Raw genomic sequence first — 18,640 nt, forward strand, 5'->3', positions numbered from 1 at the left:
ACTCGGTCATTGTGGTCTACACTGTAGACTCTCTCGGGTTTTCATTGGCTGAGCTTTTGCATGCATCTAGTCCGACTGTCTTCCTAGTCCATTGTAGTCTGGAAGTGCCACCGAAATCTGTTTAGCATCATCTCATAATGACCCTCCAGATAGGGTAGACTTGCTCCTGTGGGCTTCTGAGACTGTAACTGTTTGCAAGAGTAGAAAGCCCTGTCTTTCTCCTGGAGAGCGGCTGGTGGTTTTGAACTGCCAGCCTTGTGGATTGCAGCCCAACTCGTAACCACTACGCCACCAGGACTCCTCTTCAGCATCATATCAACACACAAACTTCCACTGACAGTGGATGAACGTGAGGCACGCTGACCAGGAGTCAAAACCCAAGGCTGTTGATGGAAGACTGGATTGGACCACTGAGCTTCCAATGCTTCCTGCCAGTACAAAGGGGTCTTATTTCAGCAACGGGTGTCCCATGAATCAGCAAAGTTCAAAGTAGCAACTATCACAAGCAGAATCTCAAGTCCATGCAGACCTTCCCACATGGCAGTCTCACTCTGACACCCACCAAGCTCACAGAAGCCTCACGACCCTGCTGCAAAGCCAGCGCTGTTGCTCCTGTGTCAGAGGGGAGCAAATGGAGACCCTGGTGAGTCACTTGCCTGCGCTCATGCTGGGGCTTGGACCCAGTCTGTCATTCCATTTTCAATCACAGACACCTGACATGGGACACAGTGGAGCACAGGTGATTAAGGGGCTTAAAAGGGAGAATTGGGGAGAACAGACCAACAAGCCAAAGGCATGGAAGCGAATCTTAGAAGGCTAGAGACCAGAACATGGCGAGAAGCATTGGGCCATCAGGATTGAGGGTAAAGAAAGGGGGTTAGCTCGGCGACAGACTGATGAACTCCCACCATCGACACTCCTTGCTCCTTGTCCATCATCCCTTCCTGTCCAGTCATCCCCCACCTCACGGCGACGTCACATGCAGATGTGCACGCCGTAGGGCTGTCGGGCTGCAGCTTACAGAAGCCCCTCACCGGGCCTTTCTTCGGCAGCAAACTTGAGGCTCTAACCTTCCAGTCAGCAGTGGAGTGCACTCACCATTGGCGACACTCAAGGTCTCTGTTTTAAGGCTGTTGTTAGGAGCCAGGAGTCCATGTTTCAATTCACAGCAGCCCCGTGTGGTGGAGGTGAAGTGCCTCCTGGCTCTGTCTAAGCTGTCATTTTTCAGGGGGCAGCCGGAGGATCTGCACCCACTGCGCTACGGTTGGCAGCTGAGTGCTCCACTTCTGTGCCCCCAGGTCCTGTGGTGTTAAAGGTGTGTCATTGTCATGAGGTTCCATCAACAGGCTAGAACTGCCCCTGTGGGTCTCCAAAGCTGTGACTCTTTACAGGAGTAGAAAGCCTCCTCTTTCTCCCACAGAGTCGCCCGTCGTTTGGATCTGCTACTCATCCCAGTGCGTAACCACTGCACCACCAATCCATCTCCTGGAAGATTTGCCTTTATTTTCTTCCCTCGCTGACTCTCTACCAAGTATGATGACCTTCTGCAGGGACTGGCGCCTCCTGAGAACGTATCCGATGAAACCAAGTCTCACTTGTTCCAAGACAGGTGGGTTTCGTCTTCTGGCAGTCGATAGTCTCGCCAGCGCCCAATTCAAAGGCATCCATTCTTCTCTGCCCTTCTGTATTCATTGCATTCCGTATGCATTCACAGACAGCAGTGGAAAGCATCACTCTCTGAGTCGGCCACACTTGAGTCTTCGAAGGCACATGTTTGCCTGATAACATTTTAAAGAGGCCTTTTGCAGAAGATTTGCCCGATGCAATATGTTGCTTGATTTCTTAAAGGTAAACACCATCAAGTTGATTCTGACTCATAGCCACCCTATAGGATAGGCTAGAACTGCCCCTGTGGGTTTCCAAGGCTGTAACTCTTTAGGAAAGCAGAAAGCCTCCTCTTTCTCCTGAGGAGCAGTTGGTGGTTTCAAACTGCTGACCTTGTGGTTAGCAGCCCAATGCATAACCACTACATCACCAAGGTGACCAAGGTAGATGGGACACATGGGGGCTGCTCAAGCTGCCACGTGGCTCCCACAGCTACTTGGCAAGGTGGGAACCCTTGACCCAGGTCAGTTGAGAAGGGAAGGCTTGAGCTGAGCTATCCTGCAGAACCCAGAGGCCCAGTAGAGAGAGAGAGAGAGAGAGAGAGAGAGAGAGAGAGAGAGAGAGAGAACACCGCCCCCTGGTGGTGAGTCCTAGAAAGAGTTCCAACAGGGACCCAAACTGCCTACTGAGGAAAGTTTCCTAGCACGAAGTTCCTTCTCCTTACATAGGTGAGATAAGTTCTGTGTTTCACGAAAGCATTTGTGTAAGTGATTTTTACCAATGCCATTGAACTTGAGTCCCAATTATCTCTGAATCCATGTTGGCAGGGGGAGAGCATGTGGCTGCCCTCAGAGATAAAGCCAAGAGGGTGTTTGGGTTTGCCTTTGGAGAAAGGGAGTGGAAAATATGATGCATTGAATTCGAAGAGCAAGACTCCAGGGAGGATTCAGGATTCGGATGCATCCTTCCTTTGGGTGCAAATGGAGACGCGCATCCGTGTTCATCCTTCTCACCCTTGCTCAGTTCCGAAGCTACTGTGAGAACTCAAAGAGGCTGCCTGCTCTGCACTGGGAGCATCAAGAACAAGGGGCAATCAGGTGATGCTATGGGTACCCATGGGAGGGTGGCCGATGGCGAGAGTCAAAGGCCCGGGAGAGGAAAGGAGGCTGGATCAGGGCACAAGAGCACTGCCCCAATGTAAGAAGTCACGCAGATTATACCCAAAAGCTGAAAAGTGGAAACCCATGACAAGAATGGTTTCTTCTGCATGTTTTGACACAACTGCTGTGAAGGGGCATGTTTTCACTAACTTGTTAATTTTCAAAAATTGATTCTTTGGGAACCACTGGGAAGTATGCATCAGGACCAAGCAGTATGGCATCCAGGAAGTTACTCTATCTGTTACAGAGTGAGGAACTGGAGGGCTTATGTACTCCGCTTCTAGAATGCTTATTGCCTATTTATATTTCAAGTCCTGCTCTTCCCTGAGACATCCCTGAGACACTTCCAGGAAAGGTGTGTGTTAGGGTTGTATCCGCTCACCACACGCATTCAATCTAAATGCTGAGCAAAGCATCAGAGAAACCGGATGGTATGAAGAAGAATGTGGCATCAGGATGGGAGGAAGGCTTATGAACAGCCTGCCATGTGCAGATGCCATAACCTTGCTTGTTGAAGATAAGGAGGGCTTGTCGCACTTGCTGATGAAGAGTTAGGGTTGCAGCTTTCAGTGTGGATTAGAACTCAATCTAAAGAAGTCCAAAACCCTCACAACTGGACCGATAGGTAACATCAGGACAAATAGAGAAAGGGTTGACACTTCTAAGGCTATTGTCTTGCTTGGCTCCACAGTCAATGCTCATGGAAGCAACCGTCAGATCAAAAAGGTACATTGCATCGGATAAATCTGCTGCACAGAACCTCTTTAAAGTGTTGAAAAGCAGGGATGATACTTGGAGGACTAAGGGACAGCTGACCCACGCCATGGTATTTCCAATGGGCTCATAAACATGTGAACGTTGGGCATTAAGTAAGGAAGATGAAAGAAGAAGTTAATGGTTTATGATGGTGCTGGGGAAGAATATTGAAAGTATTATGGACTGCCAAGAAAACAAAGAAATCTATATCAGAAGAAATGCAGCCAGAATGCTCCTTAGAGGCAAGGATGGTGAAACTTTGTCTCAAGGACTTTGGACATATTGTTAGAATGGTTAGACCGGTCTTTGAAGAAGGACACCATGCTTGGTCAAGCAAAAGGGCAGTAGAGAAGACGCAGGCCCTTGGCGAGATGGATTGACACTGTGGCTGCAACAACAGGCTGAAATTTAACAAAGGCCTTGAGGGTGACACAAGACAGGACAGTTTGTCGCTCTGTTGTTCATCGGGTCGCAGTGGGCCAGAACCAACTTTAAGGCTCTTAACAACAACAACAGAAGACCTGAAGCAAGTTACTTCGCTGCCTGGGCCTTGGTTTTCTCATCACTAAATTGAGTGTCAATTTGAGGATTCAGAGTGTGGTCCTGTCAATCAGAGCCAACGAGGCCTCTGTGTGGGCATGGTCTTCTCCTGAGGATTCTGGGATTCCAGTATTCCTCCCTGGAAGTGGGAGACACACTCTCTCTCAACTCACTCACTGAGAGCTGCTCTACTGACAAGACACATGGCACTCTATGTTACAGTCCATGCCCTGGGAACTGGAGAAGTCACGTGGAGACGCCTGCCAGCACTGAGATGCTTACAATGCCACTGGAACCACAAGACTTTCCACCCACTGGCCTGTGATCTTCCTGCAGTTGGTGTCATCGCATGTGTTGCATGAGTCTGAAGAGGACTTTATAGGTTGGTATTGGACATATGGGCTAATAGCTGACTTATGGACTTGATCTGCACTGGGCTGGCATGTTTTCTCCATATTTGATTGCTCTTATCTATAAAGCTCTTTCTTATACACATACGCATGGCCACGAATTTGTTTCTCTAGTCTACCCGGACTCACACAGAGGCTAATTAAGTATGATAGGTTGTCGTGAGGATGGAAAGGGACCATGTGGACAGCCCACAAAGGCCATGTGTGACACCTTCTTTGGTAAGTGGTGACTGGGGTCGTAAAAGGTTGAGAGTTGCCATCTAGGGAGCAGCCATTGGCCTCTCCACATCTGGAGCAAAGGAAAGCGGAGAAGGCCAAAGGCACACGGAAACGACCCGTGCAATGGAACAACAGACTACGCGGACATCAGCCTCCTCTGTGGTCTTGAGACCAGAGAGCTAGATGGGACCCGTGACCACTGCCAAACACTCGGAAAGGGGTCGTATTAGAAGGTCCTGGAGAGAGTGGGAGAAAATGTGGAACAAGACACAAAATCCTACCAAAGACCAGGCTGACAGGTCGAATAGTGACTGGTGGAACACCCAAGACTATGGGCCTTAGTCAACCTTTCAGGGCTGGAGAGGAACTCACTCCTGTGATTCAATGTCCAGCTAAACGATAGACAGGTCCACAAGAGGAACAGAAACAGTAGCGGGGTACACACACTTTAAAACAATCAACAAGTGATCTAAAATCGATGGCGAGGAGGGTATAGGAGGCCTGGTGGGGCTGGATAAAGGGCAATGTAAATGAGAGGAATTACTGAAATCCGAATGAAGACTGAACATGATAGTGGGACAAGAGAAAAGTAAAAGGAAAGCGAGGAAAGGACTCGGAGGCAAAGGACATTTATAGAGGTCTAAATACAGGCATGTACATATGTAAATATATTTATATGTAATGATAGAGTAATAGATCTATATACATATATTTATTTGCTAAGTATTAAGGCAGAAGACAGACATTGGAACTCCACTCAAGTACTCCCTCAACGCAAGAGCACTTTTCTCTAATAATCTGGCATTCTGTGGTGCTCACCTTTCCTGAAAATCAGTATGGGTGCATAAGCAAATGTGGTGAAGAAAGTGGATGGTGTCCAGCTATCAAAAGATATAGTGTCTGGGGTCTTAAAGGTTTGAAGATAAGCAAGCAGCCATCTAGCTGAGAAACAACAAGTCCACATGAAAGAAGCACACCAGCCTGTATCATCATGAGGTGTCAATGGGATCAGGTATCAGGCATCAAAGGCCCAAAACAAAAAATCATATCATATGGGAACCCAAAGCCCATCTATAGGCAACTGGACATCCCCTTAAAGAAGACCTACAAGGAAGAGATGAGCCAGTCAGGGTGCAGCATAGCACCGAAAAAACACATACCTTTCCTTTATTCTTTAATCCCCCTGCCCCCACTATCATGACCCCTATTCTACCTTACAAATCCAGCTGGATCAGAGCATGTACACGGGTACAGATAAGAGCTCGCAACACAGGGAATCCAAGACAGATAAACCCCTCAGGACCAATAATGAGAGTAACAATACCAGGATGCCAGGGGGAAGGTAGGGGTAGAAAGAGGGAACCAATCAGAATGATCTACACATAACCCCCTCCCGGGGGGATAGACAACAGAAACATGCGTGAAGGGAGACAGCGGTCGGTATAAGACATGAACAAAATGATAATTTATAAATTATCAAGGGTTCCTGAGGGAGGGAGGGAGGAATAAACTGATACCAAGGGCTCAAGTAGAAAGAAAATGTTTTGAAAATGATGATGGCAACATATGTACAAGTGTGCTGGACACAATGGATGGATGGATTATGAAAAGAGCTGTATTAGCCCCCAATAAAGTGATTTTTAAAAGAGAGAGAAATACTTATGAACAATAATAAAATAATAAAAGGGAGTTGTGATATTGAAGTTAAAAAAAAAAAGATTACCTCGGGAACCCTAGCTGGGCACAGGCGACGTTCGCATAGAGACCTCTCCAGTCATCCGAGCACATGGTCTTCCAGGAAGCAGCTGTGAACACCTGGAGCACCGCATTCTGACCGCTCACCCGCACTGAGGAGGGGCTCCCATTAGTGGCCATTAGGCCACAGACAGGGATTCCCCGTGTCGTGTGGCCTCACCCATGCATGCAGCACTGCCCTCTGCTGAGCTACACTCATTTCCACCAGCTACTTCCACCCACTAGCAGGTTTCATTGTTTACATCTGTTATTTCTGCCAGGGTCACCTTGAACCCGTCTCCACTGGATTGAACCTGGTCCTCGTCTGCAGGCCCCCCTCTCCCTTACAAAGCAGTCGTGGTCTGGGCCCCCCGGAGACCCCTGGAGCTCTCTTATTATTGCTCGTGGTGTCTCCCCGATCAATCCAAGCTCTGTTTAGCGCCCTTCCCTGAACGCCCAGCACCCTGTCTCCTGGAGCAAATGTCCCTGGAATCCGAGTGGACGGTGTGACTGGACAGGGGTTTGGGCCCATTTCACAGGTGGGAAGGTGAGGGCAAGGCTTCTGCTGACCCGCTCGTCCTTCCACAGGGGAAAGAGCGACGTGGCCTACCGCATCGGTACTCGTCCTCCCCGTCTTTGCAGTCGGACACCCCGTCACAGCGGGCCGTCAGCTCAATGCACTTGAAAGACGACCGGCACCTGTACTTCCCCGAGCAGTCGAAGTGGACTGTGGAGGGAAAGAGGGAAGAAGAGGGGAAGTTAACGGTGTCCTCCTGATGCAGCATCACCGGCTGGCCAGGTCCTGAGGGAAAAGAATCGGCCATCTGCCACGTGACGTGGAGCTCGCCCATTAATAATGAAACCTGCGTTGAAATCCAGCCCAGTCCTCCGCCCGGGCTCTGTGCTGATCTCTAGCCTAAGTGGCCTGGTCTGGGAGCCACACTCCAGGGGAATTTAGAATCCGGAGGGTTCAAGGTCGAGAGTGAACTTGTGGGAGTGTGAGCTGACCAGCTGGCCCGCCGAGCAAGGAGCCCGGAGCCGGCCTCAGCCTCGCCCACCACTGTGCCCACCCCTCTGACTCTGGGCCAGGAGTGAATGACGTGCAGATCACACCGCGGAGCAGGTGGCAGGTTAGGCTGATCCGTGATCCAGATATTCAGAAGAGAAACTGAGGAACTGTTCCCAATTAGAGACCCTCCAAATGACCCACTTTCTCAAAAGCCACATGCACCCTACTTGAAGGATAGCTGGCATGGTTGGCATGGCATGAATGGGCTTCTTTGTCCCCTTCCCGCCTGCGGGATCCTATTACATCAGCTGCCTTTGGGCATGTCTCACCGGGCAGGTTCCTGGTGATGAAGACCCAAGCACAGCCAACAGCCCCCACTTGGCCCCAGACTGGCTTGATGCGCATGCGGGCAAACAAAGCAAAGCTGGCATACCACAAGGTTTATTTGCCCTGAGTCCTGAAGGCGGGGTGGTGGCAGCTTGCTGGCAGGTGCGGGAGGGAGGGGGGCTCAGGAAAGCTGAGGCACTTGGAGAGGTATTTGAGAGCCTGCTGAATAATGGATGGTACTCACTGCCCAGGCCGATGGCCAGCGCTAAGATCAGCGAGATGATCCCGATGACGATGATGGGAAAGAACTTCAGCGGCAGCAGAGACAGGATCTGGGCCGCCACAGCGTCTGCGTCTGCCACCCAGCGAGAAGGGAGAGAGCGGGAGACCAAAACGCATCGGTCATCTTTGTTTTAGTCTTAAAACGTAGCGTTAGAAACAGTCTTTCTCTGCTCAGAAACAGTCCCGACCCAAATGAACAAGTCGCCGTTGTAGAGATGCTCATCTCCCATGGTATCCTAAAAGTAAATAATCAGCGGGACACCCAAGAATGAATGGCCTCTCCTCATCCCAGTTGCTCTGCGTCCAGGACTCAGGTCCACGGCGCAGGATGAAGCACTGACAGTGAGGCAGAGGCTTTGTGTCCCTCCTCATTTGCCAGGGGTCCTACTGGAAGCCTCAGTGTCTCATCTCTTGGCTTTGTCCTATCCTCGGGGACCCACCTGGGCTAAAAAGCAAATGCCTAACCCCTCCCCAAAGAACAGAGCTATGTGATGCATACGCATGAAAAGCATTCAATCTCTGGAAATCACAAATTTTAAAAACCTTACACATGCCAACTTGGTAATGACTTTTAAAAATGATTCTGCCCACTGCAGCCCAAGGTGAGAGTTCATGGACACCGCTTTCCAATCCCTAGGGTGAGAAAGCAGGTCAACTTTCTGAGGGCCGAAGCAAACACATAGCAAGAAGCTTAAAAATGGACATAATTTTCACCTCATAGTTCCACTTTTAGGGATTTACCTAAAAATGTCATTCTAGATGTATTGTAACTCTTTGGCTACAAAGATTGCTGTATGTAATGCTGATGTGCGGAAAACAATTGAATGACCAACAAATGGGGGATGCTGAAATATGTGCGTGTGCGTGTGTGTGTGTGTGTGTGTGTGTGTGTCCCCTGGATTATGAATGCGTCCCATTCCTGAATCAGTCTTTGAACTGAATTTGTATGTAAGTCGGAACAGTTAACTATGGTTCGCATCTCTTGCTACATAGGCGAATGTTCGTCTCAGTGCACAGTACATATAGTGTAACTTTTGATGCATAAAAACACAAAGGAAATACTTGCAGATGCACTAAACCATCTCTGGATAGTGATAGCACATCACTAAGTGGCCTTATGAACCATTGTATGTTCCCTGATTTTATTTTATTTTATTTGTATTTTTGGTGAAAGTTGACAAAGCAAACTGGCTTCCCACGCAGCAAGGTGTGCACATTCCGTTTGCTGACAGTGGTTTCCGTCCCCTGGGCTCCACAGCACTCCTCCTCGTCTCTCACCAGCGTCTCCAGTGCCCTTCATCCTTTCCGGCCCCATGTGTCCTCAACTTTGAGTACACTAGGCTTTATAGGGGTTCATTGACGACTATGGGTTGTATGTAAATCAAACACGAGTCACCCGAGGACTGCCTGAGGAAGTGAGCATGAAGGATTAATAATTAAAGTAATTAAATAATAAAAATGGTTTTTTCGGCAAAGAACCAGATAGCACATATCTTAAATTTGGGGGCCGTATGTTCTCTGTCACACAACTGCTTAACTCTGAGTGGTAGCATGGAGGCAGCCATAGATGATGGTGAACCAACGGTGGCTGCATTCCAATAAAACTCTAATTATACAAGCAAGAAGGAGGCCAGATTTGTCCCATAAGCCATAGTCTGTTAGCCTGTGAAGAACATTTTATTATTTAGTGTCAGGGAAGATCAACATGGTATTGTCAAGTTCAAAAAAGCAAAGGCTTTAAGGTAGTGCACATACTGCATCTTAGTTCCAAAAGACAAACATAAATGCTTCAAGATAGTAGACTTTGTTATAAAGAAAGGCAAATAACCGTAATAAAGTATTCACAGAGTTGTCTCTGAGTAATAACATCCCTGCAGGTCATTGTCAAGGAGCTATTGAGCAGCTGCATTTTCTAGAGCAGCTCTGGCGGTATGGTGGTTACATGTTGCCAGATCAGCAGTTACAGTTGCCTGAGTTAGAATTGACTTGAAGGCAATGAGTTTGGTTTGGCACGTGTGCCATATATCGTATAGTACGATCTAATAAATACAAATGCACTGCCCTCGAGTCAATTCTAACTCATAGCAACCCTATAGTATAGGATGCAATGCCGCCGTGGCTTTCTGAGACTGTAACTCTTCACAGGAGCCAAAAGCCTCGTCTTTCTCCTGAGGACGGTTGGTGGTTTCAAACTGTCAATCTTGATGTTTGTATCCCACTGTGTAGCCATCACAACCAAGGCTTTATGATTAAGTGATTATGCAAATTATACACCAGATGAGCTGTTTGGATGCAGTGAAAAGAGATCATTATAAAAACCAAGCAGCACATGGAAAAGGTCCATCAATTTCTACAGCAGGAATCCTGGGACTTCCAATTGTGAATACCCTTGACTGCAAATCCTTTGGAGCGTAGTTTTACACTGGCACACAGGTGGTCAACCCCATGGCAACTAATATATATATGTAAATTTTTGCACCAAACAAATTCACAGGGAAAAATATTGTTTCATATTAGAACAAGAACAGGAAGAGAATGCATACAAATGTGAAAAACAGATAAGTTCTGGCGTCAGGCAGTTACAGGATTTTTTCTTCTTCTTTGTCTTTTTCTTTCTTTAACGTTTGCACCAATATATGTTGAGCTACCTGTTCTGAACACGTGTCTTTTTCTTACTAGAAACTTCTCTTTCTACCTCCCTCCTTCCCCTGCCCACATCAAATTGCCCAGGTTGTTCTGAATGAACCAACAGTAACCATCCATGCTTCCTGGGACCTCAGCTACAGCCCCATAGTATCCTTGCTCAGAAACCCAAGGAATCCGTTCCCTGGCTGCATCTGAGCCGGACTTCCGGGTCCAGCAAACCCTTGACACACTTGGGCAAACCCTGATAGATTCTTGCCCAAAGAGCCTAGTTGGATCAGCGTTACGGAGCGACTGTTTCCTCCAAGCATTTGTGACTGATTTACACAGCTTCTTCGATTGGTTGCCAATGACAGCTCTGTCACTTGGGGTTGGATTTTCATCTAGCATCTAATATCCTTTGGGATGCCCGGCTAATGTTAAGTTTTCATGAAGGGCCGTAGGACCCTGCAGGTGCTCCCTGGAGGACTCAGAGAGCGTCCTGGCCAGGATCGAGCAGCTCAGTCAACGCGGGTGGCAGCCCTTTCATCTAGCATCTCCCGTGACTCCCACCTTCTTGTAGGTTTGGGGAAGGACAGGACTGCTGGTTCTTAGCACCTCCTGGTGGTCTCCGAATGAATTCGTGGGCAGGACCTACCTTCTGACTGAGGGGACCATTGTGCAGCCTCATTCTCTGATGACCTTCAACCAGAGGGGAAAAACACTAACTTGTCGGCAAGCTGCTAAAGCCCAAGATCCCTCCTCAAAAGCAAGTGTGTCCTAGCTTGTGCGCGTGCAAACACCTGGGAAGCCAGTCCCTCGGAGACACCGCGACACGTTCCTCTGCTAGATAAAAGAGGCTAGGCAGGTATCTCCACACCCCACCTGGCCCCCACCTACCGGGAGCAACAGGACTGATTTTCAGATCATCAAGGCCGAAGAGCGATCGGAAGGAGAAGGGAGTTTCAGCTGCGGGTGGCTCATTTTCCCCCATGGTGACTATTTCTGGGCTTCTGAGATCTGGCTCCACTTCCACCTCCACCTCCTTAGCCAAGGGAAAAGAGAAATCATTTTCTTCCCCGCTGTTAGCTGTAGGGTTAAATGCGTCGGTCTCTTTCCCCCGTTCCACCGTAGCAGTCTGACAATCCACCGAACGTACTGGTGGATCAAATGCTTGTCTGGCGAGAACGTATCCTTTCCCCCCTCTGATTCACAAACAGATAAGAGAGAAGCCAAGCGACAAAGAAGTTAATTCCACTCCAATAACACTTTCCCCGTGGCTGGGGGACCCATCTTCATAGCAACTTCACAGCACACTGAGCACCGTGCCCTTTCGCCATTAAGTTTTTGTGTCATTGTCGATAAGAAAAGAAATCCGGTTTGCAACCATTCCTCGTCAGCCCCACAAAAACCCGGAGCTTTGCCTAGTAGACATCTGGAAGCATAAGACGGTCTTATACTCACATAATATCCACTCCCCGGGAGTGTAGACAGCGGCAGGGAAGGTTCACTCGACCGCGGTATGAGCCGTTTGCCGTGAACACAACCCTTTTCCTGGCTCACACAGGCATGACCTAATTAAGGATGAAAGTCTCTGTGCCCTTTGGGTGCCCAGTCTCCTCCTTAAGTAGCAAAGTGAGGAGGAGCGGCCAGGGACCGCCGGCTTCCAGTATGCCAACAAATGAGGCTCTGTTTCCTAAGAGAGAATTCCACCTCGCAGGCCGCCCAAGAGGCCAGCAGCCTGGCCGAGCAGGTCCTTAACAACTGAGAGGGTCGCCGGGCGAGCGAGGACAGGGCAGGATTCTCCCAGCCACGTCCTCCTCTCCTTTCCCAGGCATCAGCCAGGGGCTAGCATCTCCGAGGGCTCCCTGATGCAGATGACAAAGAGATGCTTGGAGGCTCCTTCCTTCCTGGCTCCCTGTGTGAGTGTTTGAAATGTGGAAAGGCGCTACTATGGCGTTTAAAACAAGCCTGATCTCTCTGCTCCTTCCAGGGCCATAGTGAAATAGACGTGAGAGTGGTGCGCTGAAAAGCTCCTTCCATTTCCACTGCGAGACTAGCCTGGAAGCACGCCTATCTTAGGAGGATGAACAGATGCGGTCTTTGCTGGCTGTGGGGCTCGCTGAGACTTGTCCCTCGCCAGCTACACGTAGCAACTTACGTCATTTAACTTCCTATGGAAGAGTCAGGGTCGATGGTTAAAAATGCTCGCTGGAGCATCAACCCTCCTGCGTAAGGAAGTCCTTCTTCTTGGGCAGCTAACGCACCACCGCCAGCAGTTATTTTTAGAAACAGGTGGTCTCCTCACCTCCCTTCTACTCACCATGTCTGGAGCCGCCATCATGAAAAGCAGAAAGAATTCCCTTTTTCATCATAAAAGGGTGTGCGATGGGAAGCAGGCCGCCGGCGAGTTCATCCGACAGGGCGGCACTTTCACCAAGCCACTCGGCCTTGTGGGCTCCACCATTGTAGCAAATGGCATCGTCACAGGAGTCGATGTAACCCAACCCAGCGGGAGCTATCATGTAGCCCCTGGTGGTAGGAGCACAGAGACCAGAGAGAGGGGAAAAACGCAGCTTCCCTTTAATTAGTAAGTAAGGTAAGCAAGCCTTTCAGAAACATCACAGAAGAGAATCGGATCGGAGGCGCTCCTTTGATGTACAAGAACAGACAGGGACAGCCCAGGGCTGGGCGCCCCGCGCACCAGAGGGGCGGGTGGGTCTCTTTGGTGCTGGTTTCATTTCTCTAGCTGCTGGGGTTCCCGGACAAAAGACAGGGAACAGAAGCACCTTCATCACAGCACTCCAGGGGCCGCGTTGCGTCCCATCCCACGGGGACCTCGGAGCCACATCTGCAGACAACTCTCTTGGAAGGCGCTTTCTCTGGAGAGGATGAATCCCTGGTGCTGGCTGTATAGACCCAGAGTGGCGCTAGATTGTGAGTCACACGGTTGTCAGCTGCCATGGACGAGGCTCGGACACCTGGGGACCTCCTGGACAGCTGTGAAGAAAACACTGCCCGGTACCTCGCTGCCTTCAGGACTGTCGGGGTATTTGACTCCATCGTGGCGATCAGATGCCAACCCACCTGAGGGAGGCTTTCCTTATTTTTGCTGACACTCCACGTTACCAAGCGTGGTGGCCGTTCCTAGCCATTGGCCTCTCCTGATAACGTGCCCCCCGAAAAATGAGACGTCTGCCATCCTAGCTTCTAAGGAGCCTTCTGCTTGGGTTCCTTCTTCAATGAGCGACTTGCTCTCTCTTCTGGCAGCCCCTGGGATCCTCCATGCCCTTCCCCAACACCACAGGGCAGGCCCTTCTGTCTTCCCATTTCATTGTCCAGGTCTCCCGGGCCAGTGGGGAGAGGTTAAGACCACCTTGGTCATTCATGCGACCTCTTTGTTGTTCAAAGCTCTAAAACACTTTCTTTTACAGCAGGTTTGCCCAACACAAACTGCTGCCTCTACTGTGAATCCATGTAAAAGGAGGACCCGGACAACTTCCATTTCTTTTTCACTTACCATGGTGTGGTCTGTTGGTCCGGTGGTGAGGATGACCTTTCACTAGTATACACATGAAGGAGAGCCGGGACGACCTTTCACTAGTATACACATGAAGTAGAGCCGGCTGGTGAATCAGACAGCCATGTCATCAGCACCTATTTCTTATAGAGGCAGAGGAAAGACAGCAGCAGCAGCACCCCCGGACCTCAGCGAGTGAGAAGGGCTGTGAAGAGATTAGGCTGAGGCAGGGGAAGGAGTGATGGGGACCGGGAAGCGAAAGAAGGCCCCTGGGAGGAGGTGGAATTTTAACTGAGGTTTCATGTACAGGATGAAGTGGGTTTGAGAACATAAGGGAAAGGCTGTTCCAAGCAGAAGAGCAGTGAAGGTCCACAGAAGAGAAAGAGTTGGCGCTCTCTGAGGACCCCGGGAGGGACAAGGAGGAGAGAGCAAGGAGATGAGGGTGGAGAGGCACATGCAGAGGTAGTGGTGGGCATGGGGCCACTGTGAGAGCGCTGCTGGCATGGGCTCTGTTTGACAGAAACCGTGCTGGAATGGAACAGGGAGAGGGCATCATCCACCTGGAGCTCCAGAAGGTAGATCCTCTCAGAGCCACAGATGATGGGGGACTTGAACGGGACAGATGGTAGGAATTGGATGGAGTGGGATTGACTTTGAAGGTAGAGCTGGCAGGATTTGCCCATTACAGGAGCCAAAGAGACATATGTTCCGTTTCCCAGTATCTTCCCACACACTTGTCAATGCCTTTCAGTTGAATGGCACGTATGAAAGCCAGGTATTTTTCAAGTGTAGACACTCTGCATGAAACTTTTCCAGCTACTCTCTCCAGTCCCTGGCTGTTTGCACTTAGAGACCGTGCCAGGGATGTGGAAGTCAATTGTCCTTGTTTCTGCATGTACATCATGGGTGAAGCTCCCAATGGGAGTATAGCTATTGAGGGACATAGTTCAGGATTTATTCTCATTCCTAAGCCCCAAAGCTGTCTACCTGCATAAGGATGAGTTTATAATAGAGGTTCCATATACATCAATGAGTTGGTGATTATGATTGTAGACAGGAGAACATGATTGAACAGACATACAGGTAAACAAGAGAAATCATAAAATGAAATGAACTCATATTTTGACATTTGTGTTACAGGTGAGTCAAAGTTTGAATCAGTGAACCAGGGGACAGTAGGGAGAGGCCCCATGAGGATGGTGGACTTACATAAAGCAGCCTTGTCAAAACTTGGTGTTGTCAGTCCTTCCCATTTTAGCTCTTTAGTAAGTGTACTCTCATATCACACTGTGGTTTTAATTTACCTTTCCCCTGATGACTAATCATATTGAGCAACTTTTCACATCCTCAGGAGAGATGTGCATTTCTTCTTTTGTCATGTGTCCACTTAGATCGCTAGTCCATTTTCAAACTGGGCTATTGGCCATCTTCTTATTGATCAGAGGAGTGTGTGTGTGTGTGTGTGTGTGTGTGTGTGTGTGTGGTGAATACTTTCACCCAGTCTATTGCTTGCCTTTTTATTTTAATTTTTTAATGTTGTGTTTCAACGTGCAGAAGTTTCAAATTATTGTGAAATCCAATTTGACAATTAATCTTGTATAGTTCATGGGGTTATTTAATGTCCTCAAAAACTGCAACAGCGATTTAGTTTCCCTCCAGACATTCTATTAGAAGTTCCGTGGTTTGGGTGGAAGGGTGCCTGTTATACTGTTTCGTTGCATGCTGTTAGAGTTCATTTTTGCATGAGAGATGAAATAAAAGTTGAAGTTCCCTCTTTTACCCAAATTGATATGCACCTTTCCAACATTATTTGTTGGAAAGATTTTCCTTTCTCCTGTTGGGTCACACTGGCCACTTCATTGGGAAAAAAAATCAATTAGACATAATTCGATAAGAAGGATTTCTGTGTGGATCGTTCTGAACTCTCCCATACCACACTATGGCAACCCAACTGTAAAGTTTATATGAAAAGGCAAAGGCCAGACAAAACAAGATAACTTCAGCAACAATTTCTGGAAGAGGGTGTAGAAAGTGCTACCCATAAATTATCTTTTGGTTAAAGTAAATCTCATTCTAACTAAGAACTTATATTTCGTCTAAAGACTTGTTGCTAAACAAGCAGTCATCTAAGTGAGGTGTCAACTAAGTCCACATGGAAGATGCACACCAACATCAGTGGCCAAAGGATTGTAAATCATGTAATCTGAAGTTAAAGGAGGGAATCAATCGTATCAGAGCCTAAACTGTGAGATTCTGGGTTTACAGAAGACTATGGAATCCAAGATGTATTTGTGAGATCTAGATAAGAATTTAGCTGCCGGTTAGTTCCCTCTATCCCTAATAGAGGAATGGGAAGAAACTGCTTACCAAACAGTGCATCGGAGAGATGTCACCCTCTTGAAGTTGTGTTATACAAGGGGTACCCCCAAAAAACCAGATTTTGCCCCCCAAAAACTATGTATTTAAAAATCTTTTTTACAAAACAACCATATCACCTTCAAAGTACTCTCCATTACACTTAATACATTTGTCAAATCTGTGATTCCATTCTTGGAAACATTTTTCAAACTCATCTGTTTGGATGGCTGACAGCACCTCCCTCGTTTTTGCTTCACCTCTTCCATGTTGTCAAATCGCTGTCTTTTCATGTCCCTCTTCCTTGGCAGAAACAAAAAAAAGGCACACGGAGCGAGGTCAGGTGAGTAAGATGCATGGGGCAACAGAGGCATGCTGGTTTTTTTGCCCAAAACTGGCACACTGAGATAGCTGTGTGAGCAGGTACATTATCATGGTGGCAAAACCAGTCCCCCATCAATCAGGCCCTTTTTTGTCACACACTGTTATGCAATCTTTTCAGAACCTCGAAATAGAAGGTTGATTAACAGTCTGACCTGGTGGAATGAACTCCAAATGCACTATCCCCCTCACATCAAAAAAAACAAATAACCATCTGAGTTAGTTAATTGTGCCAACCTGGCCCATAATCACATGTGGGGCTAATTGAAACGCGGAGGGATAAATGGGTGGTGAGCCTCACCTTTCTAGTTCTCGGGTCTCTTGCTTTGTGATGGTCGCACCAGGGTGCAGCTGCCTTGGCAGTTCCCTGCTTCAGCTTACAAGATTGACTTCCTACAAGACATCCCCAAGGAGAAGCCACATGGACCTATCCCAATGCAGCCCTGGGTGCTGGAGCAGCCATGTGGAGACCTCTGCTAGTGCTGAGATGCTTATTCATTCACTGACTCAGCTTTCCTCCTGCAGTCGGCATCATTGCTTCTGTTTTGTGAGGTGGAGGACTTTGTGAACTGGTGTTGGGTTAGTGGGTTAATGTTGGACTTGGGGGTTTGGGCAGCATTGGGTTAGGATGTTTTCATGATGCACATTTTCTTTACATAAAACTCTTATACATGAGTTGTTGTGGATTTGTTTCTCTAAAGTACCTAGACTAATACATTATGGTACCTTGGGAGTGGGGTACTGGAGAAACAAATCATAAGATAGAGAGTAGATGTTTGTTTGACCTCTCCCTCCTGGAAGTTTTCCTTCTTTGTCTAGCCAGAGGTCAGATAAAGCCACACTATTTACTTGGTTGCTTTTCTGGGGGAAATATGGGAAGTAGGAAAATAGAAAGTTTGTAAGTCCACTTGCTTCAATCATTAAAATTTGATCTTTAAATGGGTTTAGGCCATATCTGTAAAAAGGCTTTGAAAATATATGTCCACCCAGTGCTTTGGAATACTAAGGAACCAGTAGTCTGTCAGTAGTTGGAAAAAATCTGGAACCATGAAGAAAACTCCTCTCTGGGACTGAATGTTAAAGGGAGCCTGTGAGCAGGCTGAAATGCTTGCTAGGTGACCACCTGGATCTACTTGTGGAGTGGAAGTGGGAGAAATGCAGCAATAAAGAGACAGGTTGAGTTTGGCCACTGACACCTGTGGACTTGGTTTACAGGGGGAAAAGGAGAAGATGAGAGCGGGTTGACTGGTCTAAGGTTCATGATCTAGCCTAAGGGGGCTAGGCTTGAGTTGGTGAGAGCCCATGGCCTAAGGCAAGGTGACCAATGGGTAACCTGTGGAGGCTGAGTGAGGCAGCCCACATTGAGTTGACCAGAACCCGACCAGATGGAGATTTGAGCCTGTGAACTGATGCATATTGTTGCTGACTTTATGGATGGCCTGTCCAGATTTGACTTTGCTTATGGATGCAGACTTCACAAGGTTCCAACTGGAATGAAGACTCTTCGTGTTGAAAAATATGATTGTCTTCTTAGAGAACTGGGTTAATGTAAGTGGGCTGTATATAAATTGGATACCCAAAATTGGGGGAGATAAAGGCATGAAGTGGTTGGCTTACAAACTTTCATAGGTAGGGGGAAAAATTCACAGGATAATAGGGTTAAGGTATAGGTGTTACTTAATTGCAATTGTGAAGCTAAGAATTATATACAGGTGCGAGG

The 18,640-nt window shown here is 48.1% G+C and overlaps 1 protein-coding gene across 2 annotated transcripts in view; it reads right to left on the bottom strand.

The window, feature by feature from the left end:
- Window positions 1–11,688, bottom strand: part of TMPRSS3 (transmembrane serine protease 3) — a 27,466-nt gene extending 15,778 nt beyond the window's left edge. The window contains exons 1-4 of one of the 2 annotated variants that reach the window (XM_004696912.2): window positions 11,565–11,688; window positions 8,005–8,115; window positions 7,035–7,151; window positions 6,414–6,537 (exon numbers count right to left, since the gene is read on the bottom strand). In XM_004696912.2, the coding sequence (XP_004696969.1) occupies window positions 6,414–6,537; window positions 7,035–7,151; window positions 8,005–8,115; window positions 11,565–11,658 (446 nt within the window). In that variant the 5' untranslated portion in view covers window positions 11,659–11,688. The remainder of the gene's footprint in view (window positions 1–6,413; window positions 6,538–7,034; window positions 7,152–8,004; window positions 8,116–11,564) is intronic. The other variant, XM_004696911.2, reaches the window with a different exon arrangement.
- Between the last annotated feature and the right edge of the window lie 6,952 nt (window positions 11,689–18,640).

The sequence above is a fragment of the Echinops telfairi genome, unplaced genomic scaffold, assembly GCF_000313985.2.
Source record: "Echinops telfairi isolate 266 unplaced genomic scaffold, ASM31398v2 ScPeMD7_7469;HRSCAF=8507_0, whole genome shotgun sequence".
In the NCBI taxonomy this organism is placed as follows: Eukaryota; Metazoa; Chordata; class Mammalia; order Afrosoricida; family Tenrecidae; genus Echinops; species Echinops telfairi.